The sequence below is a fragment of the Oncorhynchus tshawytscha genome, unplaced genomic scaffold (genome assembly GCF_018296145.1).
Source record: "Oncorhynchus tshawytscha isolate Ot180627B unplaced genomic scaffold, Otsh_v2.0 Un_contig_16377_pilon_pilon, whole genome shotgun sequence".
In the NCBI taxonomy this organism is placed as follows: Eukaryota; Metazoa; Chordata; class Actinopteri; order Salmoniformes; family Salmonidae; genus Oncorhynchus; species Oncorhynchus tshawytscha.
The window spans coordinates 55,754-81,026 of NW_024608935.1; the positions used below are offsets into that span (position 1 = coordinate 55,754).

The following is a 25,273-nucleotide window of genomic DNA, read 5'->3' on the forward strand; positions in this document are numbered from 1 at the left end:
GAGAAGTTGAACAACACTGCCACCTTGTGGTGATAATGTAATGATGCCAGAGTTTGAAGGTTGAGCAGTCTTGAACATAAAGGTATTCTTTCCCTGTAAAAATATCAGCTGTCAATCACAGACCATTTCTTTAACCTATACGTCTGATTGTGGAGCTACATTTTTTCATAATCCACAGGGGAATAACCTACATTGTAAATGTCAAAATATTGAAAAGTTATATTAAAAGTTCCTTCTAGAATAAAACCAGAGCATAGCAATCAGTGAATGTGTGCCGTGGGATCAGAGTGACAGATGTAGGTAACCTCGTCAGTCACTGCCAGCACCTTATCCCTTTATCCTCTTCAGTGGATTCTCTTGAGGGAGCAGCTGCGGTGTGTGGAATGGCCTGGCTGGAACAGACGAGGATTAAGGGGTCTTAACTAGGACCTGACTCCATTACAGGAGGTGTACTAGTCAGGAGGAGAAATACACCAGAGAGTGGAGACTGGGAAGTGACAGGGAGAAAGGATGAGTGGTGGTGGACGGGCAAGCTCAGGACAGATCCTGGTTCTCTCATGGCTGGTCGTTGTTCCTTCTCTGTCCCAGGTTCGCCACTCTCTGCCAGTCTTGTGGATCATGCCACTGACAGACAACCCAGGGCGGGGAAACCTTACGGCGTCCGTGTTGCCGGCTGTCCAGCTCGCTCTAGACGACCTGAGCAGGCAGCAGACTCCTCTAAGAAACTATGAGATCAATTTTCACGTCATAGATTCAGAGGTAACGTTTGCTGGTGTGTTAGTGGACTGGTGTTTTTGGACCAACAAGTCTCTGTTAGTGGGGTGCACATGGTTTATGTGGAGAACAAGGTTAAAAGTAGTGTATTTTAATGCAAAAAAGGACATGTAAGCTGTTCAGTGCATTTGGAATCATAATGATGATGAATGGAGTGGGACAGTTCACTCTTCGTTTTCTCTTTGTCTTTTAGTGTAATATTGCCAAAGGACTTAAAGCCTACTTTGATGCCATATGCTTTGGGCCAAAATACTTAATGATCTTTGGAGGTGTGTGTCCATCAGTCACATCCGTCATTGCTGAATCACTACAGGGGTGGAACCTGGTACAGGTATCTTTGTTACTGTATTGTAGGCACTGAGCAACCATTTTACATCACACTTTATTGTAGGCACTGAGCAACCATTTTACATCACACTGTATTGTAGGCACTGAGCAACCATTTTACATCACACTGTATTGTAGGCACTGAGCAACCATTTTACATCACACTGTATTGTAGGCACCAAGCAACCGTTTTACATCACACTGTATTGTAGGCACTGAGCAACCATTTTACATCACACTGTATTGTAGGCACCAAGCAACCGTTTTACATCACACTGTATTGTAGGCACTGAGCAACCATTTTACATCACACTGTATTATAGGTGAGCAACCATTTTACATACACTCTGAGGAACCACTGTATTGTAGGCACTGAGCAACCATTTTACATCACACAACAAGCAATTTTACATCACACTGTATTGTAGGCACTGAGCAACCATTTTACATCACACTAGGAGCAACCATTTTACATCACACTGTATTGTAGGCACTGAGCAACCATTTTACATCACACTGTATTGTAGGCACCAAGCAACCATTTTACATCACACTGTATTGTAGGCACTGAGCAACCATTTTACATCACACTGTAGGCACTGAGCAACCATTTTACATCACACTGTATTGTAGGCATGAGCAACCATTTTACATCACACTGTATTGTAGGCACTGAGCAACCATTTTACATCACACTGTATTGTAGGCACTGAGCAACCATTTTACATCACACTGTATTGTAGGCACTGAGCAACCATTTTACATCACACTGTATTGTAGGCACTGAGCAACCATTTTACATCACACTGTATTGTAGGCACTGAGCAACCATTTTACATCACACTGTATTGTAGGCACTGAGCAACCATTTTACATCACACTGTTTGTAGGCATGAGCAACCATTTTACATCACACTGTATTGTAGGCACTGAGCAACCATTTTACATCACACTGTATTTAGGCACTGAGCAACCATCACACTGTATTGTAGGCACTGAGCAACCATTTTACATCACACTGTATTGTAGGCACTGAGCAACCATTTTACATCACACTGTATTGTAGGCACTGAGCAACCATTTTACATCACACTGTATTGTAGGGCAACCATTTTACATCACACTTTTACATCATTTTACATCACACTGTATTGTAGGCACTGAGCAACCATTTTACATCACACTGTATTGTAGGCACTGAGCAACCATTTTACATCACACTGTATTTAGGCACTGAGCAACCATTTTACATCACACTGTATTTAGGCACTAGCAACCATTTTACATCACACTGTATTGTAGGCACTGAGCAACCATTTTACATCACACTGTATTGTAGGCACTGAGCAACCATTTTACATCACACTGTATTGTAGGCACTGAGCAACCATTTTACATCACACTGTATTGTAGGCACTGAGCAACCATTTTACATCACACTGTATTGTAGGCACTGAGCAACCATTTTACATCACACTGTATTGTAGGCACTGAGCAACCATTTTACATCACACTGTATTGTAGGCACTGAGCAACCATTTTACATCACACTGTATTGTAGGCACTGAGCAACCATTTTACATCACACTGTATTGTAGGCACTGAGCAACCATTTTACATCACACTGTATTGTAGGCACTGAGCAACCATTTTACATCACACTGTATTGTTTGAGCAACCATTTTACATCACACTGTATTGTAGGCACTGAGCAACCATTTTACATCACACTGTATTGTAGGCACTGAGCAACCATTTTACATCACACTGTATTGTAGGCACTGAGCAACCATTTTACATCACACTGTATTGTAGGCACTGAGCAACCATTTTACATCACACTGTATTGTAGGCACTGAGCAACCATTTTACATCACACTGTATTGTAGGCACTGAGCAACCATTTTACATCACACTGTATTGTAGGCACTGAGCAACCATTTTACATCACACTGTATTGTAGGCACTGAGCAACCATTTTACATCACACTGTATTGTAGGCACTGAGCAACCATTTTACATCACACTGTATTGTAGGCACTGGCAACCATTTTACATCACACTGTATTGTAGGCACTGAGCAACCATTTTACATCACACTGTATTGTAGGCACTGAGCAACCATTTTACATCACACTGTATTGTAGGCACTGAGCAACCATTTTACATCACACTGTATTGTAGGCACTGAGCAACCATTTTACATCACACTGTATTGTAGGCACTGAGCAACCATTTTACATCACACTGTATTGTAGGCACTGAGCAACCATTTTACATCACACTGTATTGTAGGCACTGAGCAACCATTTTACATCACACTGTATTGTAGGCACCAAGCAACCATTTTACATCACACTGTATTGTAGGCACTGAGCAACCATTTTACATCACACTGTATTGTAGGCACTGAGCAACCATTTTACATCACACTGTATTGTAGGCACTGAGCAACCATTTTACATCACACTGTATTGTAGGCACTGAGCAACCATTTTACATCACGTTGTATTGTGTATCACAATAGAGCATGTTATTTAATAGGTGACATACATGCAAATAACACAATTGGTAGTACTTCAAATAATGATTTAGTGCTCTTCAAGCCTAACATTATTGCGCATTCAATATTTCAGCTGTCTTTCACTGCAACAACGCCTGTTTTAGATGATGAGAAAAAATATCCCAACTTCTTCCGAATGGTCACCTCGGACAGCACAGTCAATCAGGCTGTTGTGAAGATCCTACAGAACTACAAGTGGAGACGTGTAGGGACGCTGACCCAGGATGTACAGAGGATCTCAGAGGTACCACTGACCGTGGTAACGCTTTCTGTCACATGCCTGTTAGGTGTACAATGTAGCTGTTATCGCCATTTACAAGTAGGGATACAAGGGTATCCGGCATTAGCCTATTGATTAAGACTGCTGACAACTATGCTGTCTTATGTATGAATTGTAAAGTCTATATTGTCCTGTCTTTGAAAGATAAGGAGAGATCTGACTAAACAACTGAGCAAGGCTGATGTTATGGTTGCTGTAACTGAAAGCCTGTCCACTGACCCATGTATCAATGTAAAGAAATTGAAGGTGAGTAATATGCCCAAATCATCTTTACTTACAAAGTTAGAATTTGTCACTGAATTGCATTATTTCAGAAAATTGCAGATGCATCCTCAGCGTGTCAATCTGTTTTGTAATCATGTCCCTTTCGACAGGATATGGATGTAACGATCATCATTGGGTTGTTTGACGAGAATTCAGCCTCCAAAGTCTTTTGCTGTGTGAGTACATAACCAGAAAACCTACATGACAATATGATGCAACACAATGCCATCATTAATGATTAGCAGTTTAACAGCGCATTCATCATACAATTACTTTTGAATTATCGTTATGATAACCATTTGTGTTTGTAATTACCATATAACCTTTGTCTTCTAGGCTTACAGCCTGAACATGTTTGGCGGGAGGTATCAGTGGATCCTCCCTGGCGGTTACCAGGGGAGCTGGTGGGAGGAGGCCGACTCCTCCAACTGTGCTTCAAACAACCTGCTGACCGCAATGGAAGGCTACATCACTGTGGACTTCACACACCTCAGTAACAGACAGATAAAAGGCATCTCAGGAAGGGTAGGCACTGAGGTTTTCAGCAAGGGACAACATATTCTGTCGATACTGTACCATGCTCTCTCCAATGGATAACGTGTGTTTATAACAAAACATGTGGACGTAATGTTGAAAACATCAAACAGTGTATTTGCAGTGTAGCAACGGTAATGCAAGACCATTAAGAGAAGACAAACAAACACCTTTGTGTTTCTGTTTAGACCCCAGAAGAGTATGACGAGACTTACAACAGAGAGCTGCTGCAGAGAGGGTTGGTTGCCAGCAAGTTCCATGGGTTTGCCTATGATGGAGTTTGGGTGATGGTGAAAGCATTGACCAAGGTCATTGAGTCTGTTCGTCACAGAGAGAGATATGACATCCACCGGAACTTCACAGTCAGCAGCAAGAAGATTGGACAAATGGTCCTGGATTCCATGAAGGAGATTTGCTTTGAGGGTGTAACTGTAAGTTAGCATGACTGTTGTGTTAACATTCCATTTTAGATGGATCGTTGCTCCAAAAGACTAAAGATAAGATGTGCTTTACAAATATTCTTGTCAAATTGAGTTTCTTTTCCTCTTCTTTTTTTTAGGGTCAAGTTATGTTTAGAAATGGGGAACGCATGGGAACTATTAAATTAAGCCAATTTCAAGGTAAACATTACATATGTGTATTTCCACGAATTTAGAGAACATTCTTTGTGAAATATTTATCAACTGCATGTGTTTCCACAGAGGGCCGGGAGGTTAAGATAGGCCAGTATAATGCTGAAGCAGAAGAATTAGAACTCAACCACTTAATCAAGTTTCAAGGTAGGTGGCCACACTTAGGACAAGGCATTAAGACATCTGATGATGACACCTCAAGCACACAAAAAATGTTTGTTTTTGTAACAGTCTTTGCATTCTACTTTTTTGTGCCTTTCATAGGCATGCAGCCGCCTAAAGACCGGGCACACTCCCAGTGGTGGGATGTTAGTGTTCCCCTCTACATCATCTTGTTATCCACCACTGGCCTGGCCATGCTCATGGCACTCTTCTTCCTCTTCTTCCACATCAAGCATCACAACCATTGGTAAGATCATTATTCCAAGCATCTTGTATCGGCTTGTTATTGAACTAGATTCTTTTTGAGGTAGCTTTCATCGAAACACAAGGTTGTTCTCTCTTTCGTTGTTATCCAGTTTACTTACTCACATGCTCTGCTCAGACAAGGCTGCCCGTTGATCTCAATATTTTGTTTTTCCCATAGGGTCATGAAGAAGTCCAGTCCGTCCATGAACTACCTCATTATCTTGGGTACGATGCTGGCCTGTACCTCCGTCTTCCTCTATGGGCTGGATGGATCCCTTGTGACTGACAAAGTGTTTGTTACGCTTTGCCCTGTGAGTACACATGAGTTTAAACGTCTAAGCATTTCAGTGAAAGGGAAGGAACCCTTGTTTCAAGGGATGCACATTGTTTTATTTTTTTCTCCTCTTGTCACAGATTCGCACATATATTCTTTCTGTAGGATACACCACAACCTTTGGGGCATTGTTTGTGAAAACTTGGAGGGTCTGGACAATTGTCAAAAATAAGGAGATAATTGAAAAGGTAAACTCAAAGTTCAAAAGATCAAGTTAAAGAAACTCAAAAAGTACAGGCCTCTTAATCGCCATCTCTCCTGTCTAATATTTAATACTCATTCTCTCCCTCTCTGTTCTTTCTTCAGATTATTAAGGATGACCAACTATGGATAATTGTCGGGGGAATGCTGCTAATCGATCTGTGTCTGTTAACCTGCTGGCATATGGTGGATCCACTCAGACGAACAGTGGAAGAGTTCAGCCAAGAGGTAACACTTCAATTACATTTTCTATTTTAACCTTGGTCTTGCTCTCTTATCTTTTGTTGTGTAGGGGATGCAGACGTTGTTGAAGTTAGCCTTTCAATTTTAACTGCCTTTTTGATGACCTTGTTTATGTGAATTACTCTGGTCTGGAGTCGACCGTGTGATGGTAGTGAATGGCTCTGGTCTGGAGTCGACCGTGTGATGGTAGTGAATGGCTCTGGTCTGGAGTCGACCGTGTGGTGGTAGTGAATGGCTCTGGTCTGGAGTCGACCGTGTGGTGGTAGTGAATGGCTCTGGTCTGGAGTCGACCGTGTGATGGTAGTGAATGGCTCTGGTCTGGAGTCGACCGTGTGGTGGTAGTGAATGGCTTTGGTCTGGAGTCGACCGTGTGGTGGTAGTGAATGGCTCTGGTCTGGAGTCGACCGTGTGGTGGTAGTGAATGGCTCTGGTCTGGAGTCGACCGTGTGGTGGTAGTGAATGGCTCTGGTCTGGAGTCGACCGTGTGGTGGTAGTGAATGGCTCTGGTCTGGAGTCGACCGTGTGGTGGTAGTGAATGGCTCTGGTCTGGAGTCGACCGTGTGGTGGTAGTGAATGGCTCTGGTCTGGAGTCGACCGTGTGGTGGTAGTGAATGGCTCTGGTCTGGAGTCGACCGTGTGGTGGTAGTGAATGGCTCTGGTCTGGAGTCGACCGTGTGGTGGTAGTGAATGGCTTTGGTCTGGAGTCGACCGTGTGGTGGTAGTGAATGGCTCTGGTCTGGAGTCGACCGTGTGGTGGTAGTGAATGGCTCTGGTCTGGAGTCGACCGTGTGGTGGTAGTGAATGGCTCTGGTCTGGAGTCGACCGTGTGGTGGTAGTGAATGGCTCTGGTCTGGAGTCGACCGTGTGGTGGTAGTGAATGGCTCTGGTCTGGAGTCGACCGTGTGGTGGTAGTGAATGGCTCTGGTCTGGAGTCGACCGTGTGGTGGTAGTGAATGGCTCTGGTCTGGAGTCGACCGTGTGGTGGTAGTGAATGGCTCTGGTCTGGAGTCGACCGTGTGGTGGTAGTGAATGGCTCTGGTCTGGAGTCGACCGTGTGGTGGTAGTGAATGGCTCTGGTCTGGAGTCGACCGTGTGGTGGTAGTGAATGGCTCTGGTCTGGAGTCGACCGTGTGGTGGTAGTGAATGGCTCTGGTCTGGAGTCGACCGTGTGGTGGTAGTGAATGGCTCTGGTCTGGAGTCGACCGTGTGGTGGTAGTGAATGGCTCTGGTCTGGAGTCGACCGTGTGGTGGTAGTGAATGGCTCTGGTCTGGAGTCGACCGTGTGGTAGAGTCGTAGTAAATGTGAACCTCGGAGGGAGATCAAAAATATTCAAGTAGTCTTTCCTTTTTGTGGTGTTTCAGACTGCTCCTGGTGGTGAAGATGTTAATACAAGGCACTTCCTGGAGCACTGTGAAAGTACAAACCTGACTAAATGGCTCGCCATTGTATATGGCTACAAAGGGCTTCTAATGGTGAGAGAAATTGCCAGAACCATGTTCAACACCCAGGATCCTTTTCAAACAAAGCTGATAATCTAGTTGATGGTTTTCCATATTTTCTTTAGTTTCTTGGATGTTTCCTGGCCTTGAGAACAAGGCATGCACATATCCATCTCCTCGATGACAGCAAGTACACAAGGCTGAGCATGTACCACGTGACCGTCATGTCTATCATTGGAGCATCAGGGTGCTTCCTGACCCAGTATAACCCTAATGTGCAGCTCTTCATCATGGCTTTGGTGGTGATCTCCTGCTGTACCTGCACTCTGTGTCTGGTGTTCCTGCCCAAGGTGTCACCTGCCTCATCTCTGAAACCTCCTCTTGTATACATGTTGAGCTCTCATGTTCAAATATCTCATTTATCTCAATGTTCTCGTTTTACTTCCATTTCTCAATGTATATTGTTTACAAATTGGTGTATATGCTAGATGATGTTGGATGTAAACACTCGTCTTGAAAAATATAATTGAATGCTTCTGTCTTGTATCCTAGCTTGTAAAAATCCGAGACAATCCCAACCAAGTGGATCCAACTAGCTGGTTACAATGTGATCTTCACAAGCAGGATTCGGAGACCTCCAGTTCCTCTAGCACTCTCAATCAGGGCAGATCTCTTGAAAGCCTGCGGACTGAAAACCAGCAGCTCCGGAGGAGAATCACAGAGGTGAGTTCTGACCACTTGTCTTGAGTCTAAACAATTCACAGAACTTTAACCGCTGTAGGTTGAACACCCATCTGTTGTGGAGCTAATAATCATTAATGCCATTTCAGATGGTGGAACTTTGGGAATGAACATAGAAATGGTCTTTGCAGATTGGTGACCAGTTGGAGGCTGTCGCCATGCAAGTACTAGAGGAAGAGCTGAGTCCTCCCAGTCCACAGGGCCATGAAGTGAGACTGAGAGCCCAGGTGTGCTCTGAGGATGTGCCCAGGATGAACAGGGAACTCTTTGATGACATAAACTCACCTGAACAGTACAGGAAAATATATTACTCTGATACTAAAAGATACATTATGCAATACAAATATTTTCTATACTTTCTATATATACACTGAGTATACAAAACATTAAGAACATGTGCTCTTTCCATGACATAGACTAACCAGGTGAATCCATGTGAAAACTATGATCCTTTATTCTATTGTTAAATGGTCCACCACCCAAAGGACATCCAGCCAACTTGAAATAATTGTGGGAAGCATTGGAGTCAACATGGGCCAGGATCCCTGTGGACCACTTCTGACACCTTGTAGAGTTCATGTCTTGATGCTGTTCTGAGGGCAAACTCAATATTAAGAAGATGTTCCTAATGTTTTGTACACTCAGTGTATATTTAACTATATTTTTTATAGAAATATCTACTATATATATTTTGAAATGAAACGTCCTACACACTTGTTTTCCTTTGCAGCATCCAACGAAGACGGTCCATGCAGCTGCCAATTCTTCACCACGCCTACATGCCAGCCATTGGGGGAATGAGTGCCAGCTGTTCAAGCCTTCTGAGAAGTCTCGATGTCCCCAGTGCCCAACAGAGACATATGCCACCATCGCATCGGGTCATGGTCACCGGGCTGTGACTGTATTTCCCTCTACAGTGAGTGACAATACGCTGGAAAAGTTACAATATTCATTGAACTGCCTCTGGTTCCACTGGCAGCTGGAAGTCAAATGACCTTCCTTTACTTGGACTGCCACAGCATCATTCACATCTGAAGTCATGTTCACATCCAGACAAGTTCTACATACAATGTGGTGCTGACAAAAGTTGTGTGGTAAATTACAATAGCTGCTTTCTTTATGGATTTGTAGTAGATTGATTGCAGTGCAACTCATAGAAGTGGTCTCCTGATGGAAAAACAAACCATTTTGTCCGTCCCCCTGTTTCCCAACATGGGAGTATCCTGTATTACAGCAGGATACTGGCAGTAAATGTATTTGCACTCTTGGTAACTGCTCTGTGCTGTGGTACTGCTCTCTGGTATTGCTCTGTCATGTTGTCACTCTGGGAATTTCCTGGTTTGCTAAAGCCCAGGAATGAACTTTAAACTGTGTTCCAAGGCAGAAGTTAACCCTTTACAGCAGTCAAATAAATCATTGATTGTCTTTCCAAACATTGCCTGTGTCCTGGAGAAAACAACATCTTGGCTATGTCTAGGCAAATTCAAGTTTATGTTATCAGTCTTTCAAAGATGATGAATAATCGGTTTGAGAGTATAACCTTTAAATGTGCATATTTGTAAAAAAAATAAATATCTATATAAAAAAAAGTGCTACAACTATTTTGCAATCCGCTGTTGTGTGCCAGACAGTACTTTCTATTTGAAGAGAATGTGCTGCAATAACAAATAAGGGAGGAGTGTCTCAACTTGGGGTTTATAAAAAGGTAAATCTATCTCACTGCAGAAAGTGTATTAGGTATCCACAACAACATCCTTGGGAAAAGGATCCTGCCATGTTCTCCATCAGGACCGCATTCATCCTGCCAGCTCTTCTGGCCCTTTTGGTTGTAAATGTTGAATCCTCTTTCAGTGGTGGTAAGTTTCAACAACTATTTTGAAGAAATATCTATAAATACAGTATTATGATGTTATTGTTATGTTGTTCATGTGTTATTATAACGTTTCTCATAGGTGGTGGAGGATCCTACAATTATGACATATCTAAAATGTCTGACCTGAGGAAGCTGTACAACTCCAAGGTGTATGAAGCAGACAGAATGAGGAGACCCCTTGAAGGCATGTCCTTTCAGGTGGGGGTTCTCAGCCACTCAGGAGTCAGGTGAGTAACATCATATTATCTTTGAAATGCGTATGATATTTATAAAATAAACCCACAAAAGTCAGTTGTATGTTACTGCATATCTAGCAACATCATGTTTATTAATTAAGAAATGGCCTAAACTACCCGCTATGTCTAATCCTTCGTTGTTGATCCACAGAGTGACTTTGGCTGATGGCTCCCAGTGGCTTGTCCATAAAGGGGATGGATTTGGCATCAGCTCTCAGACTGTAGTGGTGGCTGCAAGACACATGGGTCGAGACTGGAAGGCAAGTATTCAATCAGCTTTCTTTCATAAGCATCTTTTATTGAAATGACTCTGTAGTGGCAAATACACAGTCGTTCAGATTAAAACATTGTTTTTTAAAACTTTTTGCAGAAAGTTGAAACCAAAAACTTTAAAGGGAGTAAGACGGTCTCTGATTTCGTCAAAGCTGGAGGCACTGACTACAGCCTCATCTTTGATAACTGCCATGATGCAGCTGGTCGGATGTGGGAGTGAAACAAGATTTTATTGTTTTGATGAGGCTGCAGCAGTTACTATATTTGAGCTGCAATGCCCATTTCATATTGATGGATTGAGTTAAACAGAAATAAAGTCCAATGCATTGACAGACCGGAAATTCACATTCTTTTCATTCAGTTTCATTCTTTTCATTCAGTTTCATTCAGTTTCATTTGCATCTCAGAAAAAAATGAATTGTATGTTGTGATGTATTTATCCTGTTCTCATGCAAGGCAATAATTATCCCCTTTGATAAAGTTTAGAATTGAACTCAAGGAGTGAGCATAAACCTACAGTCACATTTCTGTGACCAAGCCCATGCAGGGCGAAAACTAAACATTGCACACACTTGCGTATCTACGACCATCACACAACACCACAGGCCAAACTCGTACGTCAAGCAGCATCTCTGTGAATGGAGGGCCTTTGTTCCATCAAGATGAAAAGTGACAGGCGGCTCACTGTTTCCACACGGTTGGGCTCAATCAGGGCCCCTCTAAATCAAAGACATGCCAGTTGGTTACAAAGCCTTTCACAAATATCCTCGGCTGTCCCCAACTACTGTGGGAAATTCTAAACACTAATGTAGAGACAATGTTTGCACGAGCGATGCAGTCAAAACAAGTGAGGGAGGGAGTGACTGATTCCTATGAAAGTACAGAGCTCTCAGATCCTGTTTCAGAGCTGCTCTTCCTCTCCTTGTAAATTCCCTGGTTCTTCCCTTTTTTACGCCTCAGCAGTTCAGCCTCTGTCTGGTTGGACCCTGCTGTCCCTTGTGTACAGCCGAGGGTGTTCTTGCTTCATTGGTATAACAGGTGCTTCCCAAGGTACTGTCCCCAAGATTCAAAACCAAACCGTCACTCCCAGTCTGGCACAAAAGGCTTTGTTTAATTTCTTTTGCCAGTGTCACAACCACCATAGTAAGTTAATGTGGTGTCGGTAGAACACCAGATCCTTCTATATCATCTGGTTTGGGGGATGGTGTTGACCATAGAGTTTTATAGCCTTTCTTCTGAGATCTCAGAAGTGGCGTCTGGGTGTCCATGTCCCTTAGAGCATCTTTGCTAGCTGAGCGGAAGTGTGTCTGTGTCCAGCCGTACACCACACAGTTCAGAAGGCCTTGAGAGGATGAGGTGAAGGCCTGGGATGAGGAAGTAGAAGTTAAGCCTTGGACTGAGGTTGCACACGTCTTGGATGTAGGTTTCAGAGCAGCTGGCAGTTTTACCTGTAAGATGTAGAGAATGACGCCCACAACTCCCTCCACTGATTTGGGGTTGTACAGAATCATGGCTGCCAGGAACACTGCTGAAATGAAAAGGTAAATAAGGCAATATATCAGAAAGGAGAATGTGATTTTCAGCTGCTACAAATCATTTAGCAAGCCTGGGGGGCCCTAGGATTCTGAGCTGGGCGAACACTACTGTAGTTACCTGGGCCCCAACAGAAGAAGAAGACAGAGGGGTAGAGGAGCATGTGTCGGTCCAGAACACGAAGCGACGCCCACTGCCTGTCGCCGAGGAAACCGCTAGAACTCACACAACGTCTGTAAACAGTGCGGGCTTTTCCCATGAGCACCTGGTGCAGACAAAAGACGTGTGAAGCCAAGGTTTGAATAAAATAACTATAAGCTGGTAACCATGGGATAGGCTGACTCACCACAATGCCAACAAAGGTGAGGAGGAACACTGCCAGGAAGACAGCAATACTGTACATGTGTCCCAGGCGGCAAGCTGAGTCCACCTCCATCTTGCTCAAGTCAGTGGACATGAAGAGTGCCTCCGTGTGCATTAGAAGGCACCTAATATGCAGGGAGAGGGACTTTAGTCAAACCGTTATGCACCTCAAATCAACAAGAGATATGTATAATAAAAAAACACATTAACAATGACGATTAAATCATATTAATTGACCAAACATTTAGCACGGAAGTGCTTGATATGAATTCTGATTGCCTTACTAAAACTGCACACCTTATTGACACACAATTATCTCTATCCCAAAATAAACTCTCTCCATGATAATATTCCTACTTTGATGCATGCTACAGACCTACTTGTAAGGCTGGCTGAAGTTTGTGTAACAGTGGTCCATGTTTCCTGTTACAAACACTGGCAGCATCAGCAGCACGGGGAGGACACTGGAAGGAGAAACGGGGACAGGACATGTAGCATTATCCCTCTATTGGATGTATAATGACATCTACTGAACTTTAAATAGGTCAAGCATATACTAGGCTATCATTGTAAATAAGAATTTGTTCTTAACTGACGTGCCTGGTTAAATAAGGTTAAATAAATACATGTAAAGTAAATACTCTTTCTGTGAAATAGTCCACGCTTACCATGACAGGACTGCAGCAATCTTGCTGAAACTTCTCAGTTTGGTGGCGCACTTCAACAAAACAGAGGCCAGACTTTAACCAAACAGTTGAATATGGGGAATTACAGACAACCAAATGTGTCAGACATCAAAACGATAATTTGTCAGGTAGCACCTACTTGGGCTGGGTATCCATGAAGGCTACTGTAGAATCTGTTATTTAGCCCAGAGTACAGGGTCCATACATAGTTCAATGTGTAGAAGAACGAGGTCATATACAGGATCTGTTAAAAGACAGGGGTTCTCCGTCAGTGGTCACCATGAGTCAACCAACATTTACTTCTATTTTAGGGGTGAGAAGCGTGGTATGACGTGTCAATGAAATGGTGTTCCCTTTCTGCATATCCATGAAGATTAGATATCTAGGACCATCATTGGTTTTGTTGTGGGGTTATATATCATGTTCCCTTTTGGAACAGAATATTCCAGTGCACAAGTACAAGGGAAATGGGTCAGCCACATCCAGACTCCTTTGTCCTGATCTAACAGAATTGAAGAGGCGTCAAATTGGGCTAGATTTGCTGCTCTACTTCATTTGGGCCGGATCTAGATCTGCCTTGGACATCTATTTCTCAGTGAAACATTAAGTCGATTCTTACTGTAAATGAATGTATTATACGTATGTGTACATACCTGTTCAACGATGTGTAGGTTGTAGCAGGTGGCATGGCTTTCACAGTCCTGGGTGAACAGTACTGCTCCTACCAGCCAGCTGACTGCCAGCAGCAAGTCTGTCACACTCAGTAAGAACAATGGCTGGATCTGCAGAGGAGGTGGTATTGGCCATTGTTTTGGAGTCTAAAGCAGTCATGGTATTGTAGGTAGGTTAATAATATTGTTATTATTAACAAAAACTGATTGGATTTATATAGCGCCTTTCTACCAACTAAGGTAGGGTATAATACATGCTTAAATGTGGAAACAATTCAAACCAACTGTAGAGGGGATCATCTGTAGTGTATAACTAACCTCAGGTGTCCTTATAAGGTGTTGGAAAGTTGCATAAACAATTATGGAACCTGAACCGACAATGCTGCAAACAACAACAAGAAAAACCACATTGGGAAGAGCTCCTCATTTGACCCGTGTGATCACCAGATTGTACAATTACAAAGAGGTTGTAAATGCTGCGCCCTGCTTACCTCAGCACTGCCATAGTCATCTGGATCCACCTGACTGCAAAGTACACCTTTACAGGGGAAAGGTGTTGATTAGAAACCAAAACAGTCACTATCCTATAACACTACTATCCTATAACACTACTATCCTATAACACTACTATCCTATAACACTACTCTGGTCATCTGGATCCACCTGACTGCAAAGTACACCTTTACAGGGGAAAGGTGTTGATTAGAAACCAAAACAGTCACTATCCTATAACACTACTATCCTATAACACTACTATCCTATAACACTACTCTGGTCATCTGGATCCACCTGACTGCAAAGTACACCTTTACAGGGGAAAGGTGTTGATTAGAAACCAAAACAGTCACTATCCTATAACACTACTATCCTATAACACTACTATCCTATAACACTACTATCCTATAACACTACTATCCTATAACACTACTCTGGTCATCTGGATCCACCTGACTGCAAAGTACACCTTTACAGGGGAAAGGTGTTGATTAGAAACCAAAACAGTCACTATCCTATAACACTACTCTGGTCAATTGAGGAGAATAATCTCATCCACTTTCTACAGTGCTAGAGGGTGGTCCCACCCCCCCAAAAGCCATGCTGCAGACACATGTGGCAACGATGTCGCGACAACTAAGAAATACACATTGCTGTACACTTTGCAGTAGTTTAAATACAGGACAACTACAAATGAATAATCACAATATTTAATACTTAACACAATACTTGTAAATGACTTACAACAGTCCAGTCCTCAGGCGTTGTTGTGTTTTGCTCCGTGTTGTTTGAGACATCTTGCAAGACGAAATTTAACATTTTTTCTTTATTCTAAGACTTAACCCAATTGTAGAATATATATATATATGTCGTTCCCAAAACATTCAGTCATAGCTTAAAACATCAGAGACTAGTTGTGATTTAGGCTGAGTAACCTAGACACGCACGGATCCAAAACTGAAGTGGTTGTGCAGCAGTTTAACGTCACATAGAATGCAGGGCGCGCTCACTCTCCATTTGATTTAACCGGTTAATGCTTCGTCACATGACCGCAACAAGTGTAGCCACTCATCATGGCTGGTTTCATAATCTTATAATTTACATTAGGCAATAGCCCATAGCCTATTCATCACCCTTGTTGTTTTAATTTCAAGTCACCACTTAACCCTACAATAACCTTGGCGATGACAAAAATAAATCAATGTGAAAAATATACACTGATTGTACAAAACACGAAGAACAGGTGCGCCTAGCGCAGCTACCACCATACCCGTTCAAAGGCACTCAATATTTTGTCCTGCCATTCACCCTCTGAATGGCACACACACAATCCATGTCTCAATCATCTCAAGGTTTAAAAATCCCCCTTTAACCCATCTCCTCCCCTTCATCTACACTGATTTGAAGTGGATTTAACAAGTGACATCAATAAGGGATCATAGCTTTCACCTGGATTCACCTGGTCAGACTGTCATTGAAAGAACAGTCAGAGTGCATTATAACTGCAGTTATGCCACAGGTATGACAAAACATTTATTTTTACTGCTCTAATTACATTGGTAACCAGTTTATAATAGCAATAAGGCACCTCCGGGGTTTGTGGTATATGGCCAATATAACACGGCCACGGGCTGTTCTAACGCACGACCTGGACACAGCCCTTAGCCGTGTTATATTGGCCATATACCACACCTCCTCGTGCCTTTTGCTTAATTAGAGTGCAGTTATTCTGCAATTACTATGTCCAAAATACCACAGTTAACTGCAGTTACTACACTTTTACTGCAGTTTCAAAACTGCAATTTGTTTTAGTAAGGGAGGCTTTCATAATATTCAGTATGAAATAAAGCGCAAACGGAGATTATGTACGTTTTATATTTCCCCCATCTGTGTTTTCAGATCGGTCTGTTCTGTAACATTTCCATTTGTTGGAATATGTGTATACAGTTGGGGCTAGTGTTTAGAGAGTGGGGCCAATAACTGTAAGGTTGCTAGATTGAATCCCGGAGCTGACAAGGTCAAAATCTGTCTAACTGCCCCTGAACAAGGCAGTTAACCCACTGTACCTAGGCCGTCATTGTAAATAAGAATTTGTTCTTAAAATAATGTGTTCTTAACTGACTTGCCTAGTTAAATAAAGGTTACATTTATTAAAAAAAAAAGATATCCCCAGCTGGCTGCAGGTGGTAATAACACCTTAGATCCAAATCCTGTTTCCTGTTAAACATTTTCATTTTAAAACTGCAATACTCATTCATCGTGCACGTTTATTAAAGCATAATAACAACAAATAAATATACAGTCAGAACAAATATTTAAACAAAAATATGACTCCAAATCAAATCTGACATTTAGAATGAAAGGCAACAACTTCTCAAAGGAATCAGGCTACTTGAAACCCCTGAACCATCAGTGGGCAGGTGTCAGTATTAAATGTAGGTTCTAGACGAAGTTATTTGAGCCAATGCTGACTGGTTTGATTAAACATACACCACCCCGTTCCCAAAAATGGTTAGCAGACAGTGTGTCACGTGGCTGTGGCTTGCACATCCATCCTTGTCACAGATGGGCTATTGCAGCATGAGTCCAAGACCCCATCCTGCCTGGTGTCAATAATAAAGGCTGTTGGTGTAATGGTGTGGGGATTGTTTTCCCTTGATACCAATTGAGCAACGTTTCCATGCCCTGAAGAATTCAGGCTTTTCTGACGCAAAGGGGGTCCCGACCCGGTACTAGATAGGTGTACTTAATAACCTAGAAACTGAGTGTATAATACAATCAGATGGATATTGTTGATGAACATCATAGTGAATGTGATCCTCCTTAAAAACATTTGTTGGAGTTTTGGTTATGATTGATTCAACTATGCAATTGTTTTCAGTTAACGAACATTACGGAAAATAACCAACATCATAAATAACTACATGACAAATAAAATGTAGACAAATATCGATGCCAAAACACCAAGGGACATCTGATTTCTTCTCCCACCTGTGTAGAGAAGAATGGCGCCATTAGTTATGTGATATAACCATTTGTCATGTCAGTCTTGATAATTATCTTATAGAAGAAGTATCATCAGTGGAGCACACATTAAGGTTGATATCTTCCTGTATTATAATGAATTAATAGACACTTTCATGCATTTTGATCCTAAAATGCTTTCTAGGAGAAGCTCCCAGCTCGTACCGTTCTGCACCAGCATGCCCTCAGTGACAGATAGGGAACCATTGTTAGGGGCTGGATCTATCTGCAGCAGCTTGCACATTAGAGGGTAGATGTGGACACTGTCAAAGGGCTCGGACAGATAACTCTTTTTGAAATCTGGTCCAAAAGCACGGAAGATGGTCTTCATGTCCATTTCGTCCATGTGGAATCCATGATCTCCTTTGTTTACGTAGACGATGAACCGCTGTTGAAATTACATGCATATCATAATTGTTTTTCTTTTTTAAATCTGTGATATTTTTACTTGACCATTTTTTACTTTATACATAGTATATGAAGTGTCTTTAAAGTTAATACCAGTACCTACCGAGTTTAAGTTGAAACCTAGATCAGCAATGACAATAATAGGCTGCATTCTGTCATTCTTGGACAAATGAAAGTTCTCTGGCATATCTTCCTTCTTGTAGACTGTGAGGTTTGGGGCCTTCATGAGAGCATCATAAACCTGCTGTTCCTTTCCTTTCTTCGGCGTGATCATTCCAAACCCGCCGTAGTCAAGGAGCTCAAAATAAACCAAGTTGAAGAAATTCAGGTATTTAGAGAGGATTATCTCATCTACAAGAGGTCTTTTTTTGACGGTGGTCATGCCATGGTCAGAGGTGATGATGATGTTCAGGTTATCTGTCAAACCATCTCGCTGGATGGCCTCCCTCAGGTATCCGATGGTGCGGTCAATCTGCTTTATTATGGTTTTCCTGTCAGGATGGTCTGGTCCTTTGGCATGACCCACGTTGTCAGGCTCTCCATAGTACAGAGTCACAAAGTCAAAATCTTCTTCGGTGAACCAGCTCAACACAGTGTCAATATTCTGTTGCCACTCTGTTTCGTTATCATCTTGTTGACCTGTTTCCTCAACCACCGCCCGGTTTACACTTTGACCACTGTAGTTGGCGGCTCCTCCTGGAAAGAAAAAGGAACCCGTTTTCAGGCCCTGAAAGAGAAGAAAAGGTATGTATGCTTCTAATTACAGGGTGTAGTAGGGGTCTTAACTTTCATTAGAGCAACTTCATTCACCTAAAAATAATCAAGTCAAATGAAATGTTATCTGTCACATGCGCCAAATACAACACCTTACCTTGAAATGCTTACTTACAAGCCCTTAACCAACAGTGTAGACCTTATTGTGAAATGCTTACTTACAAGCCCTTAACCAACAGTGTAGACCTTATTGTGAAATGCTTACTTACAAGCCCTTAACCAACAGTGTAGACCTTATTGTGAAATGCTTACTTACAAGCCCTTAACCAACAGTGTAGACCTTATTGTGAAATGCTTACTTACAAGCCCTTAACCAACAGTGTAGACCTTATTGTGAAATGCTTACTTACAAGCCCTTAACCAACAGTGTAGACCTTATTGTGAAATGCTTACTTACAAGCCCTTAACCAACAGTGTAGACCTTACCTTGAAATGCTTACTTACAAGCCCTTAACCAACAGTGTAGACCTTACCGTGAAATGCTTACTTACAAGCCCTTAACCAACAGTGTAGACCTTATTGTGAAATGCTTACTTACAAGCCCTTAACCAACAGTGTAGACCTTATTGTGAAATGCTTACTTACAAGCCCTTAACCAACAGTGTAGACCTTATTGTGAAATGCTTACTTACAAGCCCTTAACCAACAGTGTAGACCTTATTGTGAAATGCTTACTTACAAGCCCTTAACCAACAGTGTAGACCTTACCTTGAAATGCTTACTTACAAGCCCTTAACCAACAGTGTAGACCTTACCGTGAAATGCTTACTTACAAGCCCTTAACCAACAGTGTAGACCTTATTGTGAAATGCTTACTTACAAGCCCTTAACCAACAGTGTAGACCTTATTGTGAAATGCTTACTTACAAGCCCTTAACCAACAGTGTAGACCTTATTGTGAAATGCTTACTTACAAGCCCTTAACCAACAGTGTAGACCTTATTGTGAAATGCTTACTTACAAGCCCTTAACCAACAGTGTAGACCTTATTGTGAAATGCTTACTTACAAGCCCTTAACCAACAGTGTAGACCTTATTGTGAAATGCTTACTTACAAGCCCTTAACCAACAGTGTAGACCTTATTGTGAAATGCTTACTTACAAGCCCTTAACCAACAGTGTAGACCTTACCTTGAAATGCTTACTTACAAGCCCTTAACCAACAGTGTAGACCTTACCGTGAAATGCTTACTTACAAGCCCTTAACCAACAGTGTAGACCTTATTGTGAAATGCTTACTTACAAGCCCTTAACCAACAGTGTAGACCTTATTGTGAAATGCTTACTTACAAGCCCTTAACCAACAGTGTAGACCTTATTGTGAAATGCTTACTTACAAGCCCTTAACCAACAGTGTAGACCTTATTGTGAAATGCTTACTTACAAGCCCTTAACCAACAGTGTAGACCTTACCTTGAAATGCTTACTTACAAGCCCTTAACCAACAGTGTAGACCTTACCGTGAAATGCTTACTTACAAGCCCTTAACCAACAGTGTAGACCTTATTGTGAAATGCTTACTTACAACCCCTAACCAACAGTGTAGACCTTATTGTGAAATGCTTACTTACAAGCCTTAACCAACAGTGTAGACCTTATTGTGAAATGCTTACTTACAAGCCCTTTTAACCAACAGTGTAGACCTTATTGTGAAATGCTTACTTACAAGCCCTTAACCAACAGTGTAGACCTTATTGTGAAATGCTTACTTACAAGCCCTTAACCAACAGTGTAGACCTTATTGTGAAATGCTTACTTACAAGCCCTTGACCAACAGTGTAGACCTTACCTTGAAATGCTTACTTACAAGCCCTTAACCAACAGTGTAGACCTTACCGTGAAATGCTTACTTACAAGCCCTTAACCAACAGTGTAGACCTTATTGTGAAATGCTTACTTACAAGCCCTTAACCAACAGTGTAGACCTTATTGTGAAATGCTTACTTACAAGCCCTTAACCAACAGTGTAGACCTTATTGTGAAATGCTTACTTACAAGCCCTTAACCAACAGTGTAGACCTTATTGTGAAATGCTTACTTACAAGCCCTTAACCAACAGTGTAGACCTTACCTTGAAATGCTTACTTACAAGCCCTTAACCAACAGTGTAGACCTTACCGTGAAATGCTTACTTACAAGCCCTTAACCAACAGTGTAGACCTTATTGTGAAATGCTTACTTACAAGCCCTTAACCAACAGTGTAGACCTTATTGTGAAATGCTTACTTACAAGCCCTTAACCAACAGTGTAGACCTTATTGTGAAATGCTTACTTACAAGCCCTTAACCAACAGTGTAGACCTTATTGTGAAATGCTTACTTACAAGCCCTTAACCAACAGTGTAGACCTTATTGTGAAATGCTTACTTACAAGCCCTTAACCAACAGTGTAGACCTTATTGTGAAATGCTTACTTACAAGCCCTTGACCAACAGTGTAGACCTTACCTTGAAATGCTTACTTACAAGCCCTTAACCAACAGTGTAGACCTTACCGTGAAATGCTTACTTACAAGCCCTTAACCAACAGTGTAGACCTTATTGTGAAATGCTTACTTACAAGCCCTTAACCAACAGTGTAGACCTTATTGTGAAATGCTTACTTACAAGCCCTTAACCAACAGTGTAGACCTTATTGTGAAATGCTTACTTACAAGCCCTTAACCAACAGTGTAGACCTTATTGTGAAATGCTTACTTACAAGCCCTTAACCAACAGTGTAGACCTTACCTTGAAATGCTTACTTACAAGCCCTTAACCAACAGTGTAGACCTTACCGTGAAATGCTTACTTACAAGCCCTTAACCAACAGTGTAGACCTTATTGTGAAATGCTTACTTACAAGCCCTTAACCAACAGTGTAGACCTTATTGTGAAATGCTTACTTACAAGCCCTTAACCAACAGTGTAGACCTTATTGTGAAATGCTTACTTACAAGCCCTTAACCAACAGTGTAGACCTTATTGTGAAATGCTTACTTACAAGCCCTTAACCAACAGTGTAGACCTTACCTTGAAATGCTTACTTACAAGCCCTTAACCAACAGTGTAGACCTTACCGTGAAATGCTTACTTACAAGCCCTTAACCAACAGTGTATACCTTATTGTGAAATGCTTACTTACAAGCCCTTAACCAACAGTGTAGACCTTATTGTGAAATGCTTACTTACAAGCCCTTAACCAACAGTGTAGACCTTATTGTGAAATGCTTACTTACAAGCCCTTAACCAACAGTGTAGACCTTATTGTGAAATGCTTACTTACAAGCCCTTAACCAACAGTGTAGACCTTATTGTGAAATGCTTACTTACAAGCCCTTAACCAACAGTGTAGACCTTATTGTGAAATGCTTACTTACAAGCCCTTGACCAACAGTGTAGACCTTACCTTGAAATGCTTACTTACAAGCCCTTAACCAACAGTGTAGACCTTACCGTGAAATGCTTACTTACAAGCCCTTAACCAACAGTGTAGACCTTATTGTGAAATGCTTACTTACAAGCCCTTAACCAACAGTGTAGACCTTATTGTGAAATGCTTACTTACAAGCCCTTAACCAACAGTGTAGACCTTATTGTGAAATGCTTACTTACAAGCCCTTAACCAACAGTGTAGACCTTATTGTGAAATGCTTACTTACAAGCCCTTAACCAACAGTGTAGACCTTACCTTGAAATGCTTACTTACAAGCCCTTAACCAACAGTGTAGACCTTAAGTGAAATGCTTACTTACAAGCCCTTAACCAACAGTGTAGACCTTATTGTGAAATGCTTACTTACAAGCCCTTAACCAACAGTGTAGACCTTATTGTGAAATGCTTACTTACAAGCCCTTAACCAACAGTGTAGACCTTATTGTGAAATGCTTACTTACAAGCCCTTAACCAACAGTGTAGACCTTATTGTGAAATGCTTACTTACAAGCCCTTAACCAACAGTGTAGTTCAAGAAGAGTTAAGAAAATATTTACCAAATAAACTCATGTAAAAAAATCAATAAATTATAAAAAGTAACACAATAACATAACAATAACGAGGCTATATACAGGGGGTACCGGTACCAAGTCAGTGTGGAGGCTATATACAGGGGGTACCGGTACCAAGTCAGTGTGCAGGGGTACTGGTTAGTTGAGGTCATTTGTACATGTAGGTAGGGGTGATGTGACTATGCATAGATAATAAACAGCGAGTAGCACCAGTGTACAAAACAAATGGGGGGGGCAAAGTAAATAGTCTGACAGTGGTTTCTGTAGCTGTGGGTAGGAGGACTGTAAGCTAAATCTGCATATTAGACAAATAACACTTGTGATATTTTATGTCCAGGATCAAATCATGACCAGTTCCTCACCTGGTTCTGTGCTGTAATCCACAACGGTAAGGCTCCATTGTCCCACCACTCAGACCTCTTCAAGGTAGCTTTATGGACGACTTTCTGATGAGTTGTGGAATTAAACATCATATTGTGGACAACTCCATGATCCTCTATCCATCTCCCTGTGAGAGATATGAGAAGAAAGTAGAATGATATGTAAATATTTTTTAATGCCAGTGTAGCCGATGTGAAATGGCTAGTTAGTTAGAGGTGGTGCGCGCTAGTGACGTTTCAATCGGTGATGTCACTTGCTCTGAGACCTTGAAGTAGTGGTTCCCCTTGCTCTGCAAGGGCCGCGGCTTTTGTGGAGCGATGGGTAACGATGCTTCGAGGGTGACTGTTGACGTGTGCAGAGCGTCCCTGGTTCGCGCCCAGGTCGGGGCGAGGGGACGGACGTAAAGTCTATACTGTTACACCAGCAACCTTCCAGGTTGAATTGTCTTTTCGTCATGACATTATGATAAACAGTATCCAAAACCTCAGTGATGTCTTATCAAGGATATCGAAGATGGCATTTACAACTATAATTGCTGTACTATATATATATTTTTTTAGCACTGTCATATAAGAGAACATTTAGAAGGATATGTACAGTATGTGCACATATACAGTGTACATTTTATTTATTTTATTTTAATTGTACCTTTATTTAACTAGGCAAGTCAGTTAAGAACAAATTCTTATTTTCAATGATGGCCTAGGAACAGTGGGTTAACTGCCTTGTTCAGGGGCAGAACGACATAATAGATTGTCCTAAAAATCCAAAAGAACATTTCATTTAGATTTGAGTCATTTAGCAGAGATAAGAGTGACTTACAGGAGCAATTATGGTTAAGTGCTGTGCTCAAGGGCACATCGGCAGATGTTTCACCTAGTCAGCTCTTAACCACTAGGCTTACCTGCCACCCAGAACACTGGCAAGTGGGGCTACTTTGTGACGTGAGTGAGATCATGGTCAGGACTGGCATTTTCTGGGCACATGCCACAAACAAAACTGTTTTTATGGAAGAATTGAAATATTTGGCCAAAGAAATCAACAGTCAATAATCCATCTACAGTAGTAGGCTACATTTGACTTCAAAACCAGTTTTGAAACAGTAACTTGGGCCCGTAGTCACATGTTACCCAAGGAAATACTTCTTATTTTTGATGAATATGCACCTGATTGAGAACTTCAAACACGCTGCTCAAATGCACGCAACAAGTCAATAGCATTTTGTAACTCTTCTGCCTTACCAGTTATGGTGGTAAAGTGAGATGGAGACGTCATGGTGATAGCCGGAGGGGTGATGTACTTTGCCTTCACTCCATCTACCACTAACTTGTCCATGTGAGGGGTGTCTACGTCTTGATCATAGTCCCATCGGAAACCATCAAAGGAGATCACTAGCAACTTGTTGTGTGTCCCCTTGTTCAATGGTTTGCACTCTACACTGAGAAAAACTGCCATTCCCAAATACAAATCCAACCACATCTTGATGTCTTGGCTTGTCTGCACTAACTAATCCTGTTGGGCTTGATGGATGTCATTTATAGTCATCATTGTGGTAAGGAAGATAACATGTGTTCTTTGAAGAGTGTTATCTGCAAAGGACAAACCTTGAATGTGCCTTGCTTTAATAGACAGGAGGGGTGTTATCAATTGTTATCTGAAGAGAGATTTCACCTAAGATGCCTAGAGATTAGTCTATGGACCCAAGAGTGTCATTAACCCAAGACTAAGATCTGTCTACTCAGCTACTCAGCATATAGGTAGTTATCTTTAGTTGTGAGTGAAGTAATGGGTCAGGTAGGACCCTGTTATGATGCTCTAAACAGCATGCCA

At 41.8% G+C, this 25,273-nt stretch overlaps 3 protein-coding genes across 12 annotated transcripts; 1 reads left to right on the plus strand and 2 right to left on the minus strand.

Moving 5' to 3' along the window:
- The first annotated feature begins 9 nt into the window (after positions 1–9).
- Positions 10–11,110, plus strand: LOC112243765 (gamma-aminobutyric acid type B receptor subunit 2-like). Of its 3 annotated transcripts, XM_042313871.1 has the most exons (20): positions 10–759; positions 968–1,105; positions 3,738–3,908; positions 4,089–4,190; positions 4,319–4,384; positions 4,545–4,733; positions 4,931–5,173; positions 5,302–5,362; positions 5,444–5,521; positions 5,639–5,783; positions 5,961–6,093; positions 6,197–6,304; positions 6,423–6,545; positions 7,923–8,033; positions 8,126–8,350; positions 8,553–8,723; positions 8,873–9,033; positions 9,472–10,597; positions 10,694–10,841; positions 11,002–11,110. In XM_042313871.1, the coding sequence occupies exons 1-18, from the start codon at positions 511–513 to the stop codon at positions 9,638–9,640; spliced, it is 2,643 nt and encodes an 880-aa protein (XP_042169805.1). In that variant the 5' UTR covers positions 10–510; the 3' UTR covers positions 9,641–10,597; positions 10,694–10,841; positions 11,002–11,110. The 3 variants fall into 3 exon arrangements, with proteins under 3 accessions (XP_042169805.1, XP_042169807.1, XP_042169806.1); XM_042313873.1 differs by lacking the exons at positions 7,923–8,033; positions 8,126–8,350; XM_042313872.1 differs by lacking the exons at positions 9,472–10,597; positions 10,694–10,841; positions 11,002–11,110 and having other exon boundaries at positions 8,831–9,010.
- A 161-nt stretch (positions 11,111–11,271) lies between these two features.
- Positions 11,272–16,211, minus strand: tmem116 (transmembrane protein 116). Of its 8 annotated transcripts, none has more exons than XM_024409553.2 (11): positions 15,616–16,211; positions 14,868–14,914; positions 14,695–14,758; positions 14,359–14,487; positions 13,845–13,949; positions 13,688–13,737; positions 13,400–13,483; positions 13,003–13,144; positions 12,777–12,921; positions 12,572–12,651; positions 11,272–12,487 (listed from the first exon to the last, which is right to left on the minus strand). In XM_024409553.2, exons 1-11 carry the CDS (start codon positions 15,688–15,690, stop codon positions 12,272–12,274), a joined length of 1,137 nt encoding a protein of 378 aa, XP_024265321.1. In that variant the 5' UTR covers positions 15,691–16,211; the 3' UTR covers positions 11,272–12,271. The 8 variants fall into 8 exon arrangements, with proteins under 8 accessions (XP_024265321.1, XP_024265320.1, XP_024265316.1 ...); XM_024409552.2 differs by having other exon boundaries at positions 14,359–14,523; XM_024409548.2 differs by having other exon boundaries at positions 11,272–12,651; positions 14,359–14,523.
- A 1,283-nt stretch (positions 16,212–17,494) lies between these two features.
- On the minus strand, positions 17,495–25,035 carry zgc:153896 (uncharacterized protein LOC569930 homolog). Its single transcript, XM_042313876.1, has 5 exons — positions 24,685–25,035; positions 23,425–23,570; positions 18,407–19,030; positions 18,061–18,283; positions 17,495–17,862 (listed from the first exon to the last, which is right to left on the minus strand). The coding sequence occupies exons 1-5, from the start codon at positions 24,920–24,922 to the stop codon at positions 17,792–17,794; spliced, it is 1,302 nt and encodes a 433-aa protein (XP_042169810.1). The 5' UTR covers positions 24,923–25,035; the 3' UTR covers positions 17,495–17,791.
- Positions 25,036–25,273: the final 238 nt, after the last annotated feature.